Source organism: Hylobates moloch, unplaced genomic scaffold, assembly GCF_009828535.3.
Source record: "Hylobates moloch isolate HMO894 unplaced genomic scaffold, HMol_V3 SCAFFOLD_19, whole genome shotgun sequence".
NCBI classification, from domain to species: Eukaryota; Metazoa; Chordata; class Mammalia; order Primates; family Hylobatidae; genus Hylobates; species Hylobates moloch.
In genome coordinates this window covers 3,363,247-3,389,001 of record NW_026652294.1, presented here as the reverse complement: position 1 = coordinate 3,389,001, position 25,755 = coordinate 3,363,247, and the positions used below count along the sequence as shown (strand labels likewise).

Genomic DNA, 25,755 nt, shown 5'->3' with positions numbered 1-25,755 from the left:
GCAGAGAATTCCTTGAATCCAGGAGGCGGAGGTTGCAGTAAGCTGAGATCGCACCACTGCACTCCAGCCTGGGCGACAGAGCAAGGCTCTGTCTCAAAAAAAAGTAAAGCTTCCCGAGGGCAGAGGTCATGTCTGCACTGTTCACTCCTGTGTTCCTAGGGCATAGCCAACCACACTTAGTGTCCATAACTCAAACACACTTGAAGAATACTTCTTCTCTCCATACTCTAATCTATTCATGTCTGGGAAAGGCTCCTAAGGCCCAAACAGCCTTCCTCTTTGAGAAGTGCCCATCTGGCCACTCCATGAGTGCCACCTGCCCTGCCCCAGGCTGGGCCAATGAGAAGAGTCTGTAAGGTGATGGGAGCGGGAAGATCCAGGCTAGCCAGACTGAGACAGTCACTTGAAGTTTTGTGCACCCTGAGGCAGAAAGAGGTAAGGGGTAAGACCAGAAGGGCTGAGAAAGGGGAGCAACACCCTTCACAGTCCCATGACCCCAAGGATGGCTGTAGTTCCTCCCTGGGCTCAGGGAAAACTTCCTCCTACAGCTACTCCTTACAACCAGACAGCTCTGGCTAAAATAGCCCCCACATGGATTTTCTGTCCTTTTCTTTCTTTCTCCAGACTTAAAAAAAAAAAAAAAAAAAAAAGTTATCAAAAGAGGAAAAATAAGCTATCAGCAGAATGACTGTCTTGCTACATCCTGAACACAGCTGGGCTCCCCACTGCTGGGCCTTAGTCCATGGCATCCCCTCTCCCCAGGTCTCAAGACACACCACTCTCCAGGAACCCCTCCCCAAACTCCCCTGAGTCAGCCTTCTTGGCCTAGCCCTGTTTTCCTAAGCAGCTCTTCTCTGTTCTTGTCTTCACACCTTGGTAGGGTCAGCACACTTTTCCCTCAAGGGCCAGATGATAAGTATTTCCAGGTGGCCAGCTTTGCAGGCCACCCTCTCTCTGCCACAGCTGCTCAACCCTGCTGCCGTGGAGCTAAAGCAGCTGCAGATAATATGGGAATGCGTGGGCATAGGCATGTCCAATACAGCTTTAGCGAAAAAAAAAAAAAAAAAAGTGGCCATTGCAGGTGTAGTTTGCCAAACCCTGTTCTGGAGTATACATATAGGGACATTTTACATACATGTAAATGTTTTGTTTTTTGAGACAGGGTCTCGCTCTGTCACCCAGGCTGGAATGCAGCAGCATGACCACAGATCACTGCAGCACAGACAGCCTGGGCTCCAGTGATCCTCTTGCCCCAGACTCCCAAGTAGCTGGGCCTACAGGCGCATATCACCATACTCAGCTAATTTTATTTTATTTTATTTTTAGTAAAGACAAGGTCTTGCTATGTTGCCCAGGCTGGTCTCGAACTCCTGAGCTCAAGCGATCCTCTCACCTTATGCTCTCAAAGTTTTGGGATTACAGGCATGAGCCGCTGTGTCTGGCCGAGGGACACATCTTTATTGCTGCCCCATACTCCATGTCACCAACACCCCACACATGGAGGCATTCACTAAATGCCTAATGAACTGCACAGCTCAAAATCTTCCCATATTCTGCTAGCAGACAACGAAGTGTCAGAAGTTCTCCAACAGGGAAGGTTTTCTCCCTTCTTGATCCATCTGTTAAATCGGGTCTATTCTGGAAGCAACTGAAGATGTGGATCACTCATTAACACTGGCACCTACTCTGTGCCAGGCAGTTCTCCAGGTGACAGGGCTGTGGTAATGAACAAAGCAAGTCAACTCCAGGACATGACAGAGCTTGCATCCAGCACAGCATGCCAGATGGTGACTCCAACAGGTCAAACTGGCATTGCTTTAGCTGGACATCAACACTGTGTTTCCACTGACTACGCGTGGTGACTCACGCCTGTTACCCCAACACTTTGGGAGGCCAAGGCAGGTAGATCACCCGAGCCCAGGAGTTCAAGACCAGCCTGGGCAACATGGTGAAATCCCAGCTCTACTAAAAATACAAAACATAAGCCAGCTGTGGTGGTGTGCATGCCTGTAGTCCCAGCTACTCAGGAGGGTGAGGTGGGAGAATCACCTCAGCCCGAGAAGTCAAGACTGCAGTGAGTCACGATCACACCACTGCACTCCAGCCTGTCTCAAAAAAACAAAACACCACAAACAACAAAAAATTGTCTGTCCTTTCTCAATATCCTCCACAGTCTCTCTGTAAAGCAGTAAGTGCAATTTCTGCCACATACAAAGTTGCTTAAAAACAGTCACCCTTAGCCAGGTGTGGTGACTCACGCCTGTAATCCCAGCACTTTGGGAGGCCAAGGCAGGTGGATCACAAGGTCAGGAGCTCAAGACCAGCCTGGCCAAGATGGTCAAACCTCAACTCTACTAAAAATACAAAAAAATTAGCTGGGCATGGTGGCACACGCCTGTAATCTCAGCTACTCTGGAGGCTGAGGCAGAGAATTTCTTAAACCCAGGAGGCGGAGGTTGCAGTGAGCCGAGATTGCACCACTGCACTCCAGCCTGGATGACAGAGCAAGATTCTGTCTTTAAAAAAAAAAAGTCACCCTTGGCCAGGTATGGTGGCTCATGCCACCTGCACTTTGGGAGGCCAGGGCAGGAGGATCACTTGAGGCTAGGAGTTTGAGACCAGCCTGAACAAGGCAAAACCCTGTCCCTACTAAAATACAAACATTAGCTGGACGTGGTGGCACACACCTGTAATCCCAGCTACTCGGAAGGCTGAGACACAAGAATCGCTTGAACTGGGGAGGCGAGGTTGCAGCGAGCCAAGATCACGCTACTGCACTCCAGCTTGTACAACAGAACAAGACTCTGTCTCAAAAAAAAAAAAAAAAAAAAAAAAGAAAAAGAAAAAGTCACCCCTTTTCACTGATGGCTTTACAAGGTCCTGTCCCAGGCCTTTTGGTGATGACTGTCACCTTGCTGTAGCATGGCAGAGGGAGGCCAGCTCCTCTTAGCCAATGGATTGTTGACACTTTATGACAAACAATCCATGCCCACAACATGCCAGCCACAGTACCAAAATAAGGACAGCCCCATCCTGGCTAATATGGTGAAACCCCGTCTCTACTAAAAACACAAAAAAATTAGCCGGGCATGGTGGTGGGCGCCTGTGGTCCCAGCTACTCGGGAAGCTGAGGCAGAAGAATCGCTTGAACCCGGGAGACTGAGGTTGCAGTGAGCCGAGATTGCGCCACTGCACTCCAGCCTGGGCAACGGAGCAACACTCCGTTAAAAAAAAAAAAAAAACCTGCCACATCAGCAGTTCCTAGACTTCTTCATTCTAAGACACCTTAATACACTTAAAATTATTGGAGACCCCAAAGAGCTTTTATTTATGTGGGTTATATCTGTCAATATTTACTGTATCAGAAATTAAAACTGAGAAACTTGGCCAGACATAGTGGTTCACATCTGTAATCCCAGCACTTTGGGAGGCCAAGGTGGTCGGAACACTTGAGGTCAGGAGTTCAAGACCAGCCTGGCCAACATGATGAAACCCTGTATCTACCAAAAAATATAAAAATCAGCCAAGCGTACTGGCACGCTCCTGTAGTCCCAGCTACTCGGGAGGGGCTGCAGTGGGAGAATCACTTGAACCTTGGAGGTGGATGGTCCTTTGCAGTGAGCCGAGATTGCGCCATTGTACTCCGGCCTGGGCATCAGAGCAAAACCCTGTCTCAAAAAAAAAAAAACTTGAGAATTTTTTGAATACAAGAATCCCAAGCACCTGCTCAAAGGTTTTAACCTTTTAATAGAATTATCAAATGCTCACGATTCCACTCTCTTAGGCATGTACATAGTACAGAGTACATGCCTTAGTACATAGGCATGTACTCAAGAGAATTAAAAGCAGAGACTCAAACAGATGCTGGCACACCACTGTTCCCAACAGCATTATTCATACCAGCCAAGAGGCAGAGACAACCCAAGTGGCCATGACAGATGGGAGGATAAATAAATGTGTTATAGCTCTACAAAAGAATATTATTCCACCACAAAAACAGCAGGCATGTAGCACCCCATGCGAAACGAAGTAATGGTGTACCGTGTCACTTCAAAAGTAAATGTGGGGCCCGGCATGGTGGCTCATGCCTGTAATCCCAGCACTTTGGGAGGCCGAGGTGGGCGGATCACCTGAGGTCAAGAGTTCAAGACCACCGTGGCCAACACGGTGAAACCCCGTCTCTATCAAAAATATAAAAATTAGCCGGGCGTGGTGGCGCACACCTTTAGTTCCAACTACTTGGGAGGCTGAGAATCACTTGAACCAGGGAGACGGAGGTTGCAGTGAGCCAAGGTCATGCCATTGCACTCCAGCCTGGGCAACAAGAGCAAAACTCTGTTAAAAAAAAAAAAAAAAAAGTGAATGCGGGCCAGGCACAGTGGCTCACCACACTTGTTGGTAATCCTAGAACTTTGGGAGGCTGAGGCAGGTGGATTACTTGAGTCCAGGAGCTCAAGGCCAGCCTAGCCAACATAGTGAAACTCCATGTCTACTAAAAATACAAAAATTAGCCAGGCGTGGTGGCACACACCTGTAATCCCAGCTACTTGGGAGGCTGAGGCACAAGAACTGTTTGAACCTGGGAAGCAGAGGTTGCAGTGAGTCGAGATCGCATCACTATACTCCAGCGTGGGTGAAAGAGTGAGACAAAAAATAAAAAAAAAACTGAACGTGATCAGCCATCAGCCATAAAAAGGAAGAAAATTCTGACACACGCTACAACATGAATGCACCCGGACAACATTATGCTAAGTGAAAGCAGACAGACACAAAAGAGGCAAATAGTATATGATTTTACTCATAAGAAGTACCTAGAGTAGTCAATTTAATAAGGATGGAAAGTAGAATGGTGGTTGCCAAAGACTAGGGGTGAGGAGAATAGGGAGTATTGTCTAATGGGTTTAGTTTCTGTTTGGATTGACAAAAAAGTTCTGGAAGTGGGTAATGGTGCTCGTTGCATAACATTCTGAATGTTCTTAGTGCCACTGAATTAACCGTACACTTAAAAATGGTTAAAATGGGGCCGGGTGCGGTGGCTCACGCCTGTAATCCCAGCACTTTGGGAGACTGAGGTGGGCGGATCATGAGGTCAGGCGATCAAGACCATCCTGGCTAACACGGTGAAACTCCGTCTCTACTAAAAATACAAAAAATTAGCCGGGCGTGGTGGCAGGCACCTGTAGTCCCAGCTACTTAGGAGGCTGAGGCGGGAGAATGGCGTGAACCTGGGAGGTGGAGCTTGCAGTGAGCCAAGACCACACCACTGCACTCCAGCCTGGGCGACAGAGCAAGACTCTGTCTCAAAAAAAAAAAAAAAAGTTAAAATGGGGCTGGGCATGGTGGCTAATGCCTGTAATCCCAAAACTTTGGGAGGCTGAGACAGGAAGATCGCTTGAAGCCAGGAGTTTGAGACCACCCTGGACAACATAGTGAGACCTCATCTCCACAAAAAATAGAAAAATTTGCCAGACATGGTGGCATGCACCTATGGTCCTAGCTACTCCGGAGGCTGAGATGGGAGGATCATTTGAGCCCAGGAGGTCGGGGCTGCAGTGAGTTATGATTTGACTGCACCACTGCACTCTAGCCTTGACAACACAGTGAGACCCTGTCTCTAAAAAAGATAAAATGGTAAATTTTATGTTACATATATCTTACCACAATTTAAAAAAGAAATGAAATACTAACACATGCTATAACATGGATGAACTGCAAAAACATAATGCTAAGTGAAAGAAGCCAGACACAAAGGACAACATATTGCATGATTCCATTATTATGAAATATCTAGAATGGGCAAATCTACACAGACAGAAATTGCCAAAGGCTGTGGGCAGGGCAATTGGGGAGTTACTGTTTAAAAAGTATAGAGTTACTGTTTGGGATGATAAAAAAAGAAGTTCTGGAAATGGGTAGTGGTGCTGGCTGCACAACATTCTGAATATTCTTAAAGCCACTGAATTGTGTACTTAAAAGTGGTAAATTGTATGTGTATTTTACCACAATAAAAAAAGTTTTTTGTTTTTTTTTGTTTTTTTTTTTTGAGAAGGAGTCTCGCTCTGTCACCCAGGCTGGAGTGCAGTGGCACGATCTCGGCTTACTGCAAGCTCCGCCTCCCGGGTTCATGCCCTTCTCCTGCCTCAGCCTCCCGAGTAGCTGAGATTACAGGCACGCACCATCACGCCCGGCTAATTCTTTGTATTTTTAGTGGAGATAGGGTTTCACTGTGTTAGCCAGGATGGTCTTGATCTCCTGACCTCGTGATCCACCTGCCTCGGCCTCCTAAAGTGTTGGGATTACAGGCGTGAGCCACCGCGCCGGCCAAAAAAATTCTTAAAAAAAAAAAAAAACAGAGGCCAGGTGTGGTGGCTCATGCCTATAATCCCAACACTTTGAGAAGCCAAGGTGGGAGCGTCACTTGAGTCCAAGAATTCAAGACCAGCCTGGGCAACATAGCCAGACCCTGACTCTACAAATAAAATAAAAATTAGTTGTGGTGGTGTCTGTCTGTAGTACTACCTACTCAGGAGGTGGAGGGGAGAGTACCTCTTGAACCCAGGAGTTCAAGGTTACAGTGGGCTATGACCCTGCCACTGCAATCCAGCCTGGGCAACACAGTGAGGCACTGTTCTTTCAAAAGAGAGAGACAGAGAGAGAAAGAGAATCCCAAATATACATCCCATTAGCTGTCAGAGCAATGATGTCACCACACATCAAATAGTGTCTCGAAATGCTACCTTATGCTTGTGAGGATGAAAGAGGCAAATGATACCTCAGTATTATTATGAAAACAGTTTTGACCTCACGGAGCCCCTAGAAGGGTCAGGGAACCCCCAGAGACCCCTGGGCACACTTGGAGAGCTACTGCTTTGGGCTATGCAATGCCCAGGAATTAGTGGATTCATGCCCTGTAGAAACCCACGAGTCTCTGCAATACAGATTCTTCCTCTAGATTCAATTTCTTCTTTGTCAGCAAGCCTTAGCCTTGTTTTAAATTATGTAGACTGAGCTGTCTCAAATTACTGTGTGAAATTTAGTATGCTGCATAAATTGTTTAGAATTGATTTCTCTTCAACGTTTGCCCACAAAGAACAAGAGGGAGACAGAGTACTAGCAGAAGCACACATGTCCACAGTTACATCACTAAGAAAATCAAAACATTTCCAGCAAAGAAATGCAAGAGAAATTCCAGCCCATCTGCTCGCACTACTCACAGCCCACTAAGATAGGTCTCCACCAGAGTGGTCTGAGACCCATCAGACACAGACTCCCACATCTGGGGCAGAGGACACCCATGCCCTGCTGGAGTGCCCAGAACAGAAGGTTCCAGCATCCCTGGCAGGCCTGCTCACACCTGGCAGGAAAGCCTTACTGCACTTACTGTCTTGGAAAGAGCTGGCAGCTGCTTCCTAGTGGGGCTTTCCCACAGGTCATTTCACTTTCCATATAAGTTGCTACTAGGAAAGGGAGATTTGTCCAGCACCACACTTCAAAGCAGCAGCAGCAGAGGGAGAAGATTTGGAAGCCAAGGGCTGGCTGGGCTATTGTAACAGGCGACCACACAGCTCTAGGAGACCAGAGGTGTGGATGCTGGGTTCTGCCCTGGGCCAGCCATCTCTTCTCCAGATGCCCTCAGGAAGGGACAGAGGGCCGGGCACGGTGGCTCACGCCTGTAATCCCAACACTTTGGGAGGCTAAGGTGGGTGGATCACCGGAGGCCAGGAATTCAAGACCAGCCTGGACGGCATGGCAAAACCCCATCTCTACTAAAAATACAAAAATTAGCCAGGCATGGTGGCACACACCGGTAGTCTCAGCTGTTTGGGAGGCTGAGGTGGGGAGAATTGCTTGAACCTGGGAGGCAGAGGTTGCAGTGAGCCAAGATCACGCGACTGCACTCTAGCTTGGGTGACAGTGCGAGACTCCATCTCAAAAAATAAAAAATAGAGAGGACAGAGACCACTGTTGATAGCACAAATAACTAAAAGACAAAACAGACGGCATATTGCTCAGTGACCTTCTAAATGGAGGGGTCACCTCTGTCCTGAGGCAAGAGTGAATAATAAGGGCCTTGAATGGGGCCTCAGAGATGGCCAACATCTGAGCCACCAGGGGCCATGGGCAGGCCTCCAGCAAGCACCCATCCTGAACAGGTGCTGCCCAGTGGGGAAGGGAGCAACACGTGCTCTGGAAGGCACGCTGTACTCCGGGGCCCCAGAGGGACTTCGGGACCAGATAGCTTCATGGGATGTGCTATAACTCCAGAAAGGGACGCAGCTGGCGATGGAGGAGTGCATCATCAGAACACCAACCTGCGTCAGCACAGAGAGCAGACCTGGGAGGGCAGAGCTAGGAAGTGAGGAAAGGCTGGACCTGGCATTCCAAACAGTGCACAGACCATCCCAGAACCAACTGTGATCACATCACAAACTCCCTGCCTTCTCTACAGTGCTCAAATGCCATCTGACCTTTTATGGAGTCCGAGGGCCACCTCTAACCTTCCCACAAAGCCCCACACCCAGGTTCTTGGGGGTCCTGGCTCACCAGTCCCTGCGGCTCTCCCCTGCAGCCCGTCTAGCCCCTTCCCCATCGCTGCTACTGCCCCGTAGCACCAGCAGGCCAGCACACAACCTCCCCATCCCTGTGGTTTCCTGGAACCACGCAGGGAGACTGGCTTGGAAAGACGCCCCAGAGATCCGTCGCGAGACAAACAGCATGCTTCAGCTCCTGGCCCGTGCAACCCTACTCAGCCTCACCAGGCTGCATCCTCCATCTGTAAAGCATGGAGGTGACCATCCTGCCCTGCCTATCCCTCCTGACTTCCACGGAGGTCATGAAGCCCAAAGGAGAAAATCACGCCAACAATGCCCAGCTGCTGAAGTTTCATATATGCCACCCCTAGGAACAATCCTGGGAGGTCCTCTGAAGAGGTAAATGCTCTGAGAGGGACCCACAAGGGCAAAGAGAGGACGGGAGGCAGGAACCATGGCCAGGGGTTCTGTGCAGTTTGACCTGCCACTGCGTCTCAGCAGCGGGGGGCAGTGAAGACTGCTGATACCTGGAGGTCTGGGCATCCTCTGTACTGGCAGCCACCAGGCTACAGAACCAAGGATGCCAGCATCTGAACCTCAAGCCACAAGGAGCTCAGAGGCCAGCCGGCTCCTCACCCACAAGGGCCCAGAGTTCAAACGGGAGCAAGACATGTGTGGCTCATGGAAAATGATGATTGGAAGTTTCATTAGCAAAATGTAAAGGAAGGCCTGAAGCTGTTCTATGTATTGAAACCCCCAACTAGTCCAGCCAGCTCGCTTCTCAGAGGGGCTGACCCGCCTACTCAGTGTCCCACATCAGGTTGGCAGCAGCAGAACAGGCATCAGAGGCCAGGCTGTGGGCTCTTTCACCCAAATCTCCATCCCTGAAGCCAGTAGAGCCCCTGGCTGGGGCTCTGCGTTCTGACTCCTTAGAGGACCAGGTCCAAACTTTCCAGTTCTGAGCCATTTCCTTCACTGAGACAGCAGCCAGTAGCGCTTCTGGGGGCTCACTGCACAAAGCCCAGGGATACCAGAGCCCCACCACCAGTCTGGCGCAGAGCCAAGGATGTACCAACATACTGTACTTTTTTTTCCCTACCAGTGGCCACTTACTAGAACAAAATATTTTACACCTGCAAACACTCCTGCTGTGGTTTTGAAATATGCCTGCAACTTCTTTGATATGGCTCCCTAAATGGCAGTAGTTCCCAAACACATAACCACCAAACCCATTTCCAAACAGCCCCCGGGGCAAGTGGAATCTCTGAGTGAAGGCTCCACCCTCAGTCACTCCTCTCCTGGACCCTGGAGCTCCTGACTCCCCATCACCACCACTGGAGACAGGTGGCCAGCTCTCCTGTGACAGTGGAGAGGGAGTAGGGTTGCCAAGCGCTAGGGGAGTGCCAGCCACTTTCTCCCACAGCCCAAGGGGTCACAACACTGACACTGGGGAACACCACACAAGAACAAAGGGACAAGGCCTATGCTTCAGCATTTATTTCTCATAAATAACAAGCATTTTCTACCTCCAGGAGATGAAGTGATCACCACCTGCTACCATCTATCTGTAGATGCTGTCCAACCAAAACACTGGCTCAGCTGCTCTGCCCTGTGGCTTCTCCTTAGGCAGATGTTTGGGAAAGAAGGCCCTGTTTAAAATAAGTTATCCTAGAAAAGAAGGGAAGGTCCTAAGAAAAAGTAAGCGATCATATAAGATGAAAGAACAGAAAGGCAGGTCCGCCAAGCATACCTATTCCATGAGTGACACTTTCAAGAAAAGAACAGCAACCTGCAATCAGTCCTTATTTCATGGGGGTTCGGGCAGAAGGGGCTACATACTTGGGAATAAGACCAGGGCAGGAGGGTGGGACAGAACTAGAGTGAGAGCTATCTCGAATCTGATGTAAACATCAGCCAGCAGTGTCATCCAACACTCGCACCACATTTCGATCATAGCCGCAGGATAGCACAGCCAATTTCTCTAAGAGAAAGAACAGCTGTAGTCAAATCAGATTCCTGAATGCTCATTTTGCATGTGCGAGGCAGTATATCAAGTGCTTAGAATATGTTATTATGAATCCTTAAGACAACTCATTTGCTCCTTCCATGAACACCGCTGTGTACCTCCTAGGGGCCAGGTGTTGAACAGGACACAAGTGAGAAGAGCAGGAGGAGAAACATAAGGTGTCTGCCCCCACGAAGCTCGGATTCCACTAGGGAAGGAGATGATCTTCGTAACCTTGGGGTAGGCAAAGATTTATCAGACAAAAACAGAAAGCATGACCATAACAAGAAAAAATGGTAAATCAGACTTCTTTAAGAGTAAAAAAGTGTTTGATCAAAAGCTTAGTAAAGATACACAGACCACGCTGAGCACAGTAGCTCACACTTGTAATCCCAACACTTTGGAAAGCTGAGACAGGAGGATCACTTGAGCCCAGGAGTTGGAGACCAGCTTGGGCAACACACAGATCCCGTCTCTACAAAAATTAAAATAAAAATATTAGCCACATATGATGGTAAACACCTGTGGTCCCAGCTACTCGGTGAGGGTGAGGTGGGAGGATCACTTGAGCCAGGGAGGTCAAGGCTACAGTGAACTCTGATCCCACCACTGTACTCCATCCTGGGCAACAGAGACTTTATCTTAAAAAAAAAAAAAAGATGCACAGACCAACAGAACAGAACAGAATACAGATCTCAGAAATAGACCCACACAAATGTAGTCAATGGATTCTGACAAAGGTACAAACACAATTCAATGGAGAAAGTATAACCTTTCAACAAATGGTACTAGACAGTTGGACTCCACATATCAGAAAATGAACCTCACACTTTGGGAGGCGGAGGTGGGAGGATTGCTTGAGCCCAGGAGCTCAAGACCAGCCTGAGCAACAAAGTGAGATCTCATCTCTACAAAAAAAAAAAAAAAAAATCAAAAAATTAGTTGGGTGTGGTGACATGCATTTGTAGTGCCAACTACATGAGAGGCTGAGGCAGGAGGATCACTTGAGCCCAGGAGGTCAAGGCTTCAGGGAGTTACGATTACACCACTGCACCTCAGCCTGGAAGACAGAGCAAAACTGTCTCAAAAGGAAAAGAAAAAAAAAAACCTCCTTAATCATCAGGGAAATGTAAGCCAAAACCACAATAGGCTATCACCTCACCCATTACGATAGCCACTGTCAAAAACAAACAAACAAACAAACAAGTGTTGGCAAGGATGTGAAGAAATCAGAACTCGTGTATATCGTTGGTAGCAAGGTAAAATGGTACAGTCACTATGGAAGACAGCATGGAGTTTCCTTAAAAAATTAAAAATAGAATTACCATATGATCCAGCAATTCCAATTCCACTTCTGGGTACACACCCAAAATTAATTGAAGGCAAGGTCTCAAAGAGATATTCATATACCCATGCTCATAGCAGTACTACTCACAATAACTAAGAGGTGGAAGCAACCCAGGTGTACACTGAATAAACAAAATGCAGTATATGCATACAGTGGAATACAACTCAGCCTTAAAAAGAAGTTCTGACACATGCTACAACATGGATGAACCTTGAGGTAAAATAAGCCAAACATAAAAAGACAAATACTGCATGATTCGACTTATATGGAGTATCTAAAGTAGTCAAACTCTTAGAAACAGGAAGTAGGACGGTGGTTGCCGGGCTGGAGAGAGATTTAAAAGGGAGGGGTAGTTACTCGATGGGTACTGAGTTTCAGTTTTGCAAGATGAAAACATTCTAGAGATCTGTTGCATAACAAGGTACATACTCTGGCACTACTGAACACTGAATGAACTGAACGCTGAATTGAGTGGTTAGGATGGTATATTTTACGTGATTTTATTAAAAAAAAACTGCGGTAGCAGTGGGGCCACCTAACCCTGAAAAGCACACATAAAATATGGAGGGATTTTAAAGTCCTAAGGATAATATCACAACTGAATCAAGTAACTCCTGCGAGAAAGCAAGAGTTTTCTGAGGCGTCTAAAAGGAGACTGAGCCTACAGCCCAGCCATGGGCAGGCAGCTCTGCCCAGTTCCTCCCTTGTCTAACAGAGTGGGTTCAAACTTTAGTGTGATCACCACAGGGAGTTACACTCACAAAAAGCACATGTCCTATCATATGGGGTCTTTAAAGAACATTCAAAGGAAACATTTGCAGTCTAAAAGCTTCATTTCCTGCACTTATTTCAAAACCTAAGTTGAGCACAAGATTTAACACACCAAAAACTCTATCCAAAAAGTGGGGTTACAGCTAAGGTTAATGGAGCTATTACATGCCAAGTGCTGATCAGGGTGCCTGATGCTCAGAAATGGGGATGGGGTGGGGGTGATAATGATGACAGCATCAGCTAAGAACCAAGGCAGGGACTGCAGGAACACGCTGCGGGGAAGTGTCAGCTTCCTGGGGGCATTTGCGTGGACACGGCAGAGGTGGGTCCTGAGGAGTCAGGGCTGCGGCACCTGGAGCCTGCTGAAGGTATGGGAAGAAGACAAGAAACGCAGGGTGGGGAGGTTCACATTGAAAAGGCGGGAGGAGAGCATTAGGACAAATACCCAATGCATGCGGGGCTTAAAACCTAGATGACAGGTTGATAGGTGCAGCAAACCACCATAGCACATGTATACCTATGTAACAAACCTGCACGTTCTGCACATGTATCCTGGAACTTAAAATAAAATAAAATTAAATTTAAAAAAAAGAAAGAAAAGGCGGAAGGAGAAAGACAAGGAGTAGATGGAAAAAGAGCCGGAAACTTCTCTTGAAGCTGTGCAATAACACAGCATGAACTCTATGCTGCCCAGGTTTCAAATACCCACTCCATGACTTTAATAGCTGTGTGACTTTGGCTAAGTCACTTAGTCTCCCAAGCTCTGTTTCTCCATCTGTAAAATGAGGTTAATATGAGTACCTACTTCCTATAAAAAGGCATCACATTTCATGCTGCAATTATAAAGCAGAAATATGCAACAGCATTAAGCTAGAATTTCATTCACTTTTTTGTGGGTTCTAAGCATTTTAGATCTATTTTTTCTAAGTACTATGTTTTATATTCAGTTATACAAAATTTTTTCCTTTTAAAATACCTTTTCCTCATCTTTTACTTTCATGAATGTTTGTTAAGAAGTAATACATCCACAAGGTTGAAAACTCCCAAAGTCTGTCCACACAAAAGAAGGTAACATTCTAATAAGCCTCCCAAGCTTCTGGAAACGCGCAGGTAGCTTTGATTGCAATCGGTGTGGTGAGATCACAGAGGGTGGTCACCAGCTGGCCTGAATTGATCACCCAAGCCCAAAGAGACATTACAGCATCAGTGTCCACACAAGATGCTGGTGCAGTCAGAACTGTGAACACTAGTGATGCCCAACCCAGTGAAAAGGTGCCCGGTTCTTAGGCAGGAGGCCCCAGAGGGTGGCGCTCCACTTAGCTCCCTCTGCCATACAGCTCTTTCATTGGCTTTTGGAATCATGGTGCAGGAGGCAAAGCATTGTGGCTCAGGACAGCAGTCCTGAGTTTCCTGTTCCTGCTTCTACTTAAAAGCTAAGTGATGCCACCACGCAAGCTAATTAACCTCTCTGGGTCTCAGCATCCTAATCTCCAAAACGGACCTACCACCTGCCTCACTGATCACCCCTCCACAATGAGTCTGTCAGGTAAAGGGTGTGTACAACTACACCCAAACTCCCAGGCCAACCTCAGCCCCTGCTTCAGACAGCTCCCCCATACCACTGCATACCCAAAGACTATCAGAGCACGAACCCAAGCTATCGGATGGACAGGAAACACAAAGGGTGATGGCTGGTGGAATTGAGACCCTGTTAAACCAACAAGCTCACAATGTCAGCACTTGGGCCCAAATAGCCCTTGAACATCTGAACCCTTTTTTTTTTTTTTTTGTCTCCAGGAAGAGACTGAAACTGAAAAAGTGATTTGCCAAGAGTTTTGACAAAAGTACATCAACCAAGGCTCAGGACTGTCAGAAATGAAAAATAATTCTTTTTAAAATATCTAATTATTGGCTGAGCATGATGGCTCATGCCTATAATCTCAGCAATTTCAGAGACGGAGGCGGGTGGATCACCTGAGGTCAGGAGTTCAAGACCAGCCTGGCCATCATGGCGAAACCCCATCTCCACTAAAAATACAAAAATTATCTGGGCGTGGTGGCACACACCTGTAGTCCCAGCTACTGGGGAGGCTGAGGCAGGAGAATCGCTTGAACCCGGGAGGCAGAGGTTACAGTGAGCCGAGGCTGTACCACTGCACTCCAGCCTAGGTGACATAGCAAGACTCCATCTAAAAATAAAAAAATTGGTAAGGTGCTTCCTTACCAATTAGTGTAATGAAAGAGGGGCCTGTTACAATACTGAGGTTACAGTAAATACCACTCTCAATATTATTTAATAAACATGGTTTCAAATCAAAAGAGGTTTTTTTTGGTTTTGGTTTTTGAGGCAGGTCTTGCTCTGTTGTCTAGGCTGGAGTGTAGAAGCATGATCTCAGCTCACCGTAAGTAACCTCTGCTCACTGGGCTCAAATGATCCTCCCACCTCAGTCCCCTCCAAGTAGCTGGGACTACAGGTGTGCGCCATCATGCCCAGCTAATTTTTGTACTTTTTGCAGAGATGCCATATTGCCCAGGCTGGTTTAGAACTTCTGGGCTCAAGCAATCCACCCACCTCAGCCTCCCAAAGTGCTGGAATTTCAAGTGTGAACCACCCTGCCCTGCCTCAACACAGTTTTGAACCCAATTGTGTAACAATCACATGGAAGAGAGGAGAGAATTAATCCAAGTAGCTTTCGAACCCAAGACTCTTGAGTATACACCATCAGTCTGAAAACACAAAGGGCTAAAAAAAAAAAAAATTAAACTCTACTTAGTAGGTCTGCCGTTACTAGTGGTGCGAATGCAGTACTTCTGAAACTATTCCAGGTGCAGTGTAAGACTAAGCAAATGAGTAAACCTACTGATGCTGTTGGGAGCCAGGGTTCTCACTGTAGAAAAAGAGAAAAACAAACATGAAACAGAGAAAGCAAGCAACACCCTGGAATGCTGGATTAGAACTAAAGAAACAGTATGGGCCAGGCGCAGTGGCTCACACCTGTAATACCAGCACTTTGGGAGGTGGAGGCGGGCAGATCATGAGGTCAAGAGATTGAGACCATCATGGCCAACATGGTGAAACCCCATCTTTACTAAAAATACAAAAATTAGCCAGGCATGGTGGCAGACACCTGTTATCCCAGCTACCTGGGAGGTTGAGGCAGCATAATCACTTGAACCCAGGAAGTGGAGGTTGTAGTGAGCTGGGAGTAGGCCACTGCACTCCAGCATGGGCAACAAAAGCAAGATTCCGTCTGAGACAAAAAAAAAAAAAAAAGAATGAGTTAAGACAATCTTGCCCTGACCCATTCCCACCTTACCAAAAAAAAAAAAAAAAAAAGAATGAAGTTATATATGCACTGATCTACAAAGATCTCAAAATAAGTTAAATAAAAAAATTTAAAAATGTAATTCCATTTATCTAAAATATTCTATGTATGAATGTTAGCAAATGTGAAAAAATATCAACTTTATTTTTTCTAGATTGTCCAGACAAGATCTTCTACACCCTTGGGCTCTCTCCATGCCCCATGGCTTACCAGGCTGGTCTAGCAGGCATCCTTCGCAAATAGGGTAGATGGGGAAATCCTAAGAGCTGCTCCCATTGTCAGGAGTGGCCAAGAAACCTCCAAGAGCTGCAGCAAAGGCCTGCCATGGCCCCCAACAAGCCTCTAGCTCTTCCAGGTCCTCTTATTCTAAGACCATGGAGAGAGTTTTGCAGGTAAACTAATCTACCTGGAAGCCCTAAGAAGCAGCCAGTGGCACCAGAGAGACCTCTGCGTCAGCAGACCTAGTTTCAATGGAGCACCTGGCCAGGTCCTGTGGTCAGTCTCCTGCTGATCATCCCTGTATTGACCTTCTGGGTCCCTCTGCTGTGATTCCTGCCCCTCATCCAGTGCCCTGGCCAGCCACAAACAATCCTCTCCACAACTATGAACTCCTAAGGAAGGTTTCCCAGAAAACGAGACTTCCCAAGCAAGCAAGAGGGCAGGGTCTACCTGGGAGACCCTTAGTCCAGCATACCCACCAGAATACTGTCCTCAGTACTGTCCTGTCCAACAGGTAGCAGCCAACAGCTGAAGGATGACAGACTAACCAAGGAAGACAAGCTAACCAAACTGATAGCTGTCTGCCATTTTGCCAGAGGTCAGCCAGAAGTCAGCCTACAGGGAGGGGCCTGTAGGGGACAAGGGCACTAAGAACAATGACCAGCTCAGAGTGACTGAAGAAACAGCTACCCCAGGCAGAGGAGGAGGAGAAGGCCAAGAGGCAAGCATGTGCAGCCCACGCACCCAGCCAGCTCTTGACCAGAAACAAGCCCTGCACTGTGCAAACGACTCAGGGAAGGTCCAGCCACATCCTCACACAGGGCAGTCCAGTTCTCAAAGCCAGGTGCCAGCAAGTCCATCAGAGAGGCAGTGCTCCCTCTGCACCAGCTTGCTGGGGTCCCTCCCTCTGGGAGCCCCTCAACCCTCCACCCCAGGCTGGGCAGCTGGTGAGCTTCAGTGAGGATCCACATTAATGAGAAGCCGCACTTGCTCTCACCTCTCAGCTCAGCTCCCACCACAAGAGCAAGCTCCCATCAGGGTGGGGCCCAGGCCAGCTGGCTCCACAGCCATGTCCCCTACCCCCAGATCCCATCCTCCCAAGGCAAACGCCTTTGCAGGACTGCTACAAGGCTCTCATCCTCCTCGCCACCCCCACCAGAGGCAGCTGCAAGGCCTGCTGGCTAAAGTAGCTGTTGCTCTTTATGTCAAAATATAAATAGGCATTTGTGCATTTGTTCAATAACTGATTTCTGAGTGCCCAGTCTGTGCCTGACCAGGCCCAGGTGACACAGCATGAATGTGACAAAGAGCAAAACGTGTATGAACAATCCCAGCCCTGTCCAAAGCACCATGGCTGTTTCGGGGGCCCTCAGCAAGTCATACGCAGTCCCTCTGATCCCATCAGAATAGCAAAGAGCACTCTCTGTGTGGCAGACACTCCTCAGGGCCACTGCACTCTGCCACCCCCTGAGGGAGCCCTCTCCCGACCAATAAGCCCTGTGCACAAACAATCTCACATTTCACATTTCACATTTCAGTTCAGGATTCCTGAACTCTATGATTAACACTAACATTTTGCCTGACAAAGAGTTTGCTTTATGTCAGACACTTTTTAGAATTTTATACTTACCCATTTTAACCCTCACAACATCTCTATAAAGCTGTTATGATGTCCATGTTCCAAATGAGGAAAGTGAAGCAGAAGTCACAGAGTGAGCAGTAGAACAGATTGAGCCTAGGCAGTGTGGCTCTAGAGCCCATGCTCTTAAGCCACCATACCCAACTGCCTGCCATGGACCGGGATGAGAAGGCTTGATCTAATCCCAGCTGCTACTTTTACAGACAGCTCATTTGAGGCAAAACCAGACCTGAGCTTCCCCATCTCCCAGGTGGATGCCCAGAAGATGCAGGGCATCTGGGTCCACAGGCCATTCACCCTCCAACCTAGACTTGCCCTGCCAAGCCCGCCATGTCCACACTGACAGGACACACAGCTTGGAATGGCAGGATGAGATGGACTGGCTTTGACTAAACTTCCCAGGACAACTGGTAAATCATGTCAGAAACACAAACACAGTTGTTACACAGCTATCACATAATAACCGTACCCAAGCCCATGCATCACTCTGCTCAATGAACCATTGGCCCAAAACTGGTCTCTCAAGCCCACTCTGCAGACTGGCAGGGAAAGAAAGGAAAGAGGACGGTCATCAAACCCTCAGCACCCAAACATAACAGCACATATGATAAGGGAAAATCTAATAGCACACCAAGGAAAAGACATCTCATCAGTCAAGAGTTTTCTATGGGGTTCTTAAATGTTGTCACTGATGCATTCCACTTAGAGTCAAGAAACTACTAAATGCCAATCGGGTCCTTCCTTATGCCAACAACCAAGAGAGGCAGAGGAACTCCCTGCCTGTCAAAGGCTCAGGTCCAGCAGGGGAGAGTCAAGAACTAGATCACCTGCCATCAGTGTTGAGAGGATGCATGCACTACTAGATCAACTGTCATCACTGCTGAGAGGACATGCACACAACCGGATCACCTGCCACTACTGCTAAGAGGAAACATGCATAATGAGATCACCTCCCATCACCTCCCATCACTGAGATCACCTCCCATCACTGCTAAGAGGACACCTGCACAACCAGATCACCTCCCACCATGGCTAAGAGGACACGTGCACAGCTAGATCACCTGCCCTCACTGCTAAGAGGACACAAACAGATCAATCACCTCCCATTACTGCTAAGAGGATCTGTGCATAACAAGATTACCTGCCACCACTGCTAGAAGGACACTTGCACGAACAAATCACCGGCCACCGCTGCCAAGAGAATATAATCACTCAGTACTCTGGGAAGTGTCTGGGAAGGAAGGGGTGGGGAAAGTGCCCACAAGCTAGCTTGGGAAGCGGAGCAGGGAAGGCGCAGCCTAACACAGCACAAATCTTCCACAACAGCAGTCTTCAATTCTAAACCCAGAAGCGCCAACTAAAACAATAACCCTGACATGCAGTGATGCCAGCTTGCCTCCACCTGGGCCAACCTGGGCTTTAACCACAGGGCTTCCTGCACCCACAAGACCTTCCCACGTGACACAGGGCTTGGCACATAGCAGGTGTTAGTGAGAACAATGGGGTGGGGTTAAGTGGGAGCAGCCTCTACTCTCTGCAATGGTTAACATGTACAAGGATAAAGGGCCATGGCGCATACAACTTACTCTCAAATGGTTCAGAAAAAAGCAATGTGTGTGAGTACACAGACATGCACATACACACAGAAGATGAGGGATAAGGCAAATAAGTAAAATGCCAACAGTAGGGAAGCCTCAGCCAAGGATATGCACATGTTCTCTGCACTCATTTTACTCTTGCAACTTTTCTGTGAGTTTGAAATTATTTCCAAATAAAAGGGTCCTTTTTGTCAAAAAAAAAAAGGGAAATTCATTAGCTAGTGAAGGTAGAAAGTATATTACACCACTTTCCAACTAAAAAAAATGAACCTGTTAACCCAAAAGCCAAATCTACCAGTGGACAAACTCTACAAAGTGTCACAGTACCAGCTATAGGGAAAAGCACTCCAAACTCAGGAGGATTTGGCAACGCTAGGTGCAAGCTCACCTCTCCAGCTACTTCCGAACCTCGGTCACTTTTCCTTGTGATGAAAATATGCACTCTCTCCCTATTCACCAAACCGCTGTGCTACTTCACATGAAAGAAAACTCTGGACTCCAGCCCGGGCGAGGTGGCTCACACCTGCAATCCCGTAACTTTAGGAGGCCAAAGCAGGTGGATCACTTGAGCCCAAGAGTTTGAGACCAGCCTACATGGCCAACATGGTGAAACCCCGTCTCTACTAAAAATACAAAATTAGCCCAGCATGGTGGTGTGCACCATAATCAAAGTTACTCTGGAGGCTGACACAGGAGAATTACTTGAACCCAGGAGGCAGAGGTTACAGTGAGCTGAGATCCCGCAACTGCACTCTAGCCTGGGTGACAGACAGAAACTCCGTCTCAAACAAACAAACAAAAAAAAACAACAACTCTGGATTCCAGAGCCAAGGTGCTGTGTTCACTTCTCAGCTCCCCGAGATTTTATCAGCTCAGCACAGCTGCCGACTGAAAGCAAAAGAGAAAGAACCCTGAGCTAGCAGCCAGCTCCACCTGGGTCTGAACCCATGCTCTGCTGCTCACCAGCTGTGTGACCTTAGACAAGTCACTTGCCTCTCCCAGCTAGCTGTACCAGCAATACAAGGAAGACAATCTTCTAGTCCTGTACCTTACCAAGGGGCCTGGCTGAGCACAAGCCCTGTACAGGACCAACAACCAGCAGGAAGGGACCAGGGTGCACCAGCACTCAGAAGGCAATTTTTTCTCAGCTATGTATGGTGAGTTCAACCATACATATTTTGTTTCACAATTAAAGCTAGAAAGAAAAACAGTTTTAGAATCAGCAATCGGTGCTGCCTTCTTTACACAGATGGAGAAAGGGCCAATGAGACAATATCACAATCAGTGGTCCCCAAATCCCCCCACCATCTCGCTGTCAGTTACCTCAGCAGTAGTCTCCAACCCTTCTTCCTCATCACACCCCCAGTGATCGTAACACACATCATCAGTGGTCATATGGCCAAACACAGAAGGGATTTGGCAGGGGGTGGGTGGTTCTGTCCCTCAGACTGGAGTATCCACGTGGAAAAAGATTCTGCACCCTCACCTACAGGACCTCGGGACCTATCAGGGGACAGACGCAGTCTGTGGCTCCACCTGGGGTTAAGGAAGCTGTTCAGAGCACAATGTGAGGTACTCCTGTGGCTAGGCTGGAGACACACAGTTGGAGTGCACAGGCCCCAGTCACGGGTGCATGATAGGGGGAAGGCCAGACTGCTACGATGAAATCTCATCTCAGCCTCTTAGCTTCATGAGTGCTCTGGATTTCAGCTTCCCCATCTTTAAATGAGGCTAAAAACAGCATCTAGCAGGGACCTCTTGAGAGTTAATATATGTTAGTGCTTAGAACAGTGTCCGGCACATGACACATCTTAAATCAAGTTCAAATGTGCATTTAAAGAAAAAATTGCGGGGCATGGTACCTCAGGCCTGTAATTCCAGCACTTTGGGAGGCCAAGGTGGGTGGATCACCAGAGGTCAGGAGTTCCAGACCAGCCCGGCCAACATGGCAAAACCCCATCTCTACTAAAAATACAAAAATTAGCCGGGCATGGAGGCGTATGCCTGTAATCCCGGCTACTCGGGAGGCTGAGGCAGGAGAATCGCTTGAACCAAGGAGGTGGAGGTTGCAGTGGGCCAAGATCACGCTACTGCACTCCAGCCTTGGCAACAGAGCAGGACTCTGTCTCAAAAAAAAAAAAAAAAAAAAAAAAAAATTGGTGAAAGGTCAAGTACAGCAAGCACTTGCTGCCCCATAACTCCATGAAAGGCCTTCCACCCTGCCCTGTACCAGAGAGGAGGCCCAAGTGGCTTGGCCTCATCTTCAGGGACCCCACCAGGCAGTAGTCAGAAAACACCCTCCTGAGAAGTGGGCTCTGACTGGTACCTTCCTCATACTCAAGTATGTTTTTAAGGCCGGAATCCCCACAGAAAGAACGCAGACTAAGACCAGAGAAGCCCCAGCCTCTTGCAAGCACCAGCCAGGCAGATCCCTGCAGCACTCTCAGGAAGGACACAGGGTGAAATGTGTGAAGAGGCAGACGCGGGCATACAAGGAACACATCAGGCCCAGAGGCCTGCCCTCCCTGCCCAGCCAAAGCCAGGGAGCCAGCTGCAGCTCCCCGGGTTCTGCAGGGCAACTCAAGACGCCTCCATGGGTAGCTGCAATGTTCTCATCTGGACAGTCGTGGAATAGAAAGAATAAGTTTGCTCCCTCTACCAGAGCTACCCCACCCATGCCCTACTCCGACCTCAGTGTGAGGTCTCCTGTGACGCCCTCACTTCTTCACGGGTACAAAAAGATGGCCACCTCCACCCACCTCTGGGACCCCACACTCCGGGGTATTCAACACACAGGAGTGTGACAAGTGACTTACACCTGGCCTCTGTTCCACATCAGGCACTCCTAAAAGGAGGGGCTTGTTCTCGTCACTTGGATTCCCTAGGGATGGGCAGGGGGCAAGCACTCACAGGCACTTTCTCAGTTGCTGCTGGCCAGTTGGCAGACTATGTGAAAAGGCTGGCAAGGAAAAAGGAGTCGGGGACGTCAGCCACCTCTATCACCCAGGCAGGAGATGCTGGGCCTGGAACCAGATGCACCCCAAAGAAGCCAGGCATAATATGGCCTCACCTCTGAGCACGGTGACCTCATCTGCAAAACTAGGACTCAGGAATCAGAAAACAGTGACCTTCTACCTCTCTACAGGTACATACACGTTTTCTAAAGAAGTTAATCACGAGAACCCACAAACCCATTGGTTCTGACCTCCAAGAGTCTATATGATACCCTCCTCCACAGGTAGCCCTTTTCCTGGCTTCTGTTCTTACCAAGGCCACCCCACAACCAGACATCCCGCTGCCCAGAGAGCAGTCAAAAGCAGTGAGCAACTAGCTCTACATAGGGAGACCAGAGAAGCATCACTGAATCTGTCCAGGTTGAGCACGGGTCAGGGACCTTGGCCACCAGGTAAGCACTAGGGAGGAGGCAGACATTCCATACAGATGACACAAGCGCAGAGCCAAGAGGTGCGGTGTATCTGGGCTGGGAGCCTGGCTAGGGCACAGGAGAGGGCCACACACCCCGTGCTCCCACACCCAGGTCATCAGAGAAGATGGCCCTGGCACTTCTGCCTTCATGGGACCTTTCCTCCATTAAGAAATATTAAGAGTCATGCTTTTTCACTGTATTGGTATAAAGATGACTGTATTAATATACATATGAAAACATTTTCTTTGACCTAAAAGTTCATTTTTTTTCTGCTGACTTAAAAAAAAATAACATTCGAAGGCCACTAAAAGTACCGTGGGCAAGCGATACCAGGATTCCTGTGCCTGATGGATACATTGGCCCTGCATTTAGGGGGTTTGATTTTTTGGTGCAGTTCAAGGGGAGGTACACCGAAATAGGTAGAAAAGGGTCTCCTGGTTGCCACGGTTCTGATTCCCCACCACAGACTTAAGAACACACTAGCTCCGAGGAGAGTTCCAAAGCACGGACTCATTCATCACAAACAGGCAGCACGGCTAAGGGCCCCCGCACAGTGGCGAGGTCTCTGCTCCCGGGACGCTTGCGCCGGCCACACAACGCTAGGCTGACTCCTGGTGCCTCCTCTGGGCCCGGTGTGACCTGAGCACTTTTTAGTGCAACGTCTCACTGAATGGTAGCCACAGCCACCGCTGTCCAGGCGAGGAGTTTCCAGGACCGAGAGGCTGGCACTAGGCCACTGCTGGGAGGACGTCTGTGAAACCAGGTGCCCCCGAGAGCCACTGTCCCCAGCCTGACTCCGACGCTGGGGTGGCGGGAGGGTGCGCCCGTGGCATAGCTCCTGGCCGCCGCCGATCCCGGGAAGGGCCCAGAGGCAACATCCTGGACAGCAGAGCTGCACGAAGTCCGAGGCGCCGCGAGCCCAGGTAAGCTCCAGCAGGCGTCCGCAGAGAGCGCCAGGCGGCCCGCGAGCCAGGCCCCGCCCGCCCCTGCCCCAGGCGCGGCCCCTGCAGGAGGGCGCCGCGGGTGAAAGGAGGTCCCGGGGCGACCCCGGCACCGCTCGCCGCCCCGCCCCCACACCGCCCCCATCGCGCGGCGCACCTGGCCGCAGCGGCTCGGTGACAGTGAGCACGAGCAGGAAGAGCAGCAGGAAGGCGCCGCTGTCTGCCTTGGGCACCATTTATCCTCCGTTCATCGTCCCCGGGGCGGCTGCGGGACCCCGCTGGGAGGCCGGACCGGGCCGGACTGAGGGTCAGGGGACCGTGCCAAGCGGAGGGTCAGGCGGGGCTGGACCTGGGCGAAGCGTTGAGAGGCGGCGGGAAAGAGCTTCGGCTGGGCCGCGGGCTGGCGTGCACTCTCGGCTGCCACCTCAGGCTCCGACTCCAGCTGCGCGCAAGATGGCGGTCGTCCTGCTCGGCTCCGCGCCGCGCCGCCCCGCCTCCCGCCCGCGACGCCGGCGCGGGCCAATGAACGCCAAGGTGGAAGGCGGGGCCAGAGCCAAAGACGTCCGAAGTGGGTGAGGCCTAAGGTCGCGGCGGCGGAGGGCGGGGACCTAAGGGCGGGGACTGAGGGGCGGCCTCTAAGGGAAGGGCGGGACCATACGGAGTGAGGCGTGCCATTGGTTAAGCAGAGAGGCAGGGCCGGGGTCGGGGCCTGAGCGGCGGGGCCTCGGAAGGGAATAGGGTCTCTGGACGCGGGGTAGGGGCGGCGGGCGCCGGACCACAAGGATGGACATCCAAAGGCGCGGGGCATGGGGCGGGGCGCCGAGGGGTCGCGCGGGTGGGGAGCGGAGAGAACGAAGTGGGAACCTGGCTGGGACTCCAAGGGTCTTCACACCTGCAAGCTCAGGTCCCGTGAGCAGCCCAAAAGTGCGCCCCAAAGGGGTCTTTTTAAGGCCGAACCGCTATGGAGGAGGGAGGGCCTGCCGGTTCTGAGGGTGGGGAAAGAGGAACAGGAATGGCCTAAGGGAGTGTCAGGCAAAGAGAGACCGGGAAGGCCGGGTCCTGGAGACTGCAGCGAAGCCGGCTCCCTGGAGAACCTGCCTACACAATGGCTAGGGGAAGGCCACCTGTGCAGGAAAGAAAGTTAGGCAGAGAGGAGGCTCAGCGCCCCTGCGAACAGTGCTCCAAATGCCACCTCTCACCTGTCATCACCAACAGGGTGAACCTTGGAGGGCAGTGTCGGCGAAAAGAGTCCAACTCTGTAAAATATTTGAAGACATTTCTTCTGAGCCAATATGTGACCAATAGCCTGGGACACAGCCCCAGGAGATCCTGACAAGTGCCCAAGGGGTAGGGCTACAGCTTGGTTTTATACATTTTAGGGAGACACGACATCAATCAGCACATGTAAGATATACTTTGGTTCAGTCGGAAAAGGTGGGACAACTTGAAAGTGGGGGGTGGAGGGGGGCTTCCAGGTCATGCGGATTGGCAGTTGGTTCAAAGAGTTTATCTAAAGACCTGGAATCAATAAAAGGGACTGTCTGGATTAAGGGGTTGTGGAGACCAAGCTTCTTAGGCAAATGAAGCCTCCAGGTATCAGGCTTCACAGAGAAGAGACTGTTAATGTTTCTTATTAAAAAGTGCCAGACTCTGCCGGGCACGATGGCTCATGCCTGTCATCTCAACACTTTGGGAGGCCAAGGCGGGTGGATCACCTGAGGTCAGGAGTTCAAGATCAGCCTGTCCAACATGGTGAAACCATGTCTCTACTAAAAATACAAAAATTACCCAGGTGTGGTGGAGCACGCCTGTAATCCCAGCTACTCAGGAGGTTGATGGCAGGAGAATCACTTGAACCGGGGAGGCAAAGGTTGCAGTGAGCCAAGATCACGCCACTGCACTCCAGCCTGGGCAACAGAGCAAGACTCTGTCTCAAAAAAAAAAAAAAAA

General features: G+C 49.5%; 1 protein-coding gene and 1 pseudogene across 5 annotated transcripts in view; one reads left to right on the top strand and one right to left on the bottom strand.

Moving 5' to 3' along the window:
• DGCR2 (DiGeorge syndrome critical region gene 2) overlaps positions 1 to 24,301 on the bottom strand; it is an 87,326-nt gene extending 63,025 nt beyond the window's left edge. For 3 of the 5 annotated variants that reach the window (XM_032138579.2, XM_058431071.1, XM_058431073.1), the window contains exon 1: positions 23,963 to 24,300. In XM_032138579.2, the coding sequence (XP_031994470.1) occupies positions 23,963 to 24,041 (79 nt within the window). In that variant the 5' untranslated portion in view covers positions 24,042 to 24,300. Of the gene's footprint in view, positions 1 to 23,962 lie in introns of all 5 variants that reach the window. The other 2 variants (XM_032138581.2, XM_058431072.1) reach the window with 1 other exon arrangement.
• LOC116459188 (testis-specific serine/threonine-protein kinase 1-like) overlaps positions 24,259 to 25,755 on the top strand; it is a 3,853-nt pseudogene continuing 2,356 nt past the window's right edge.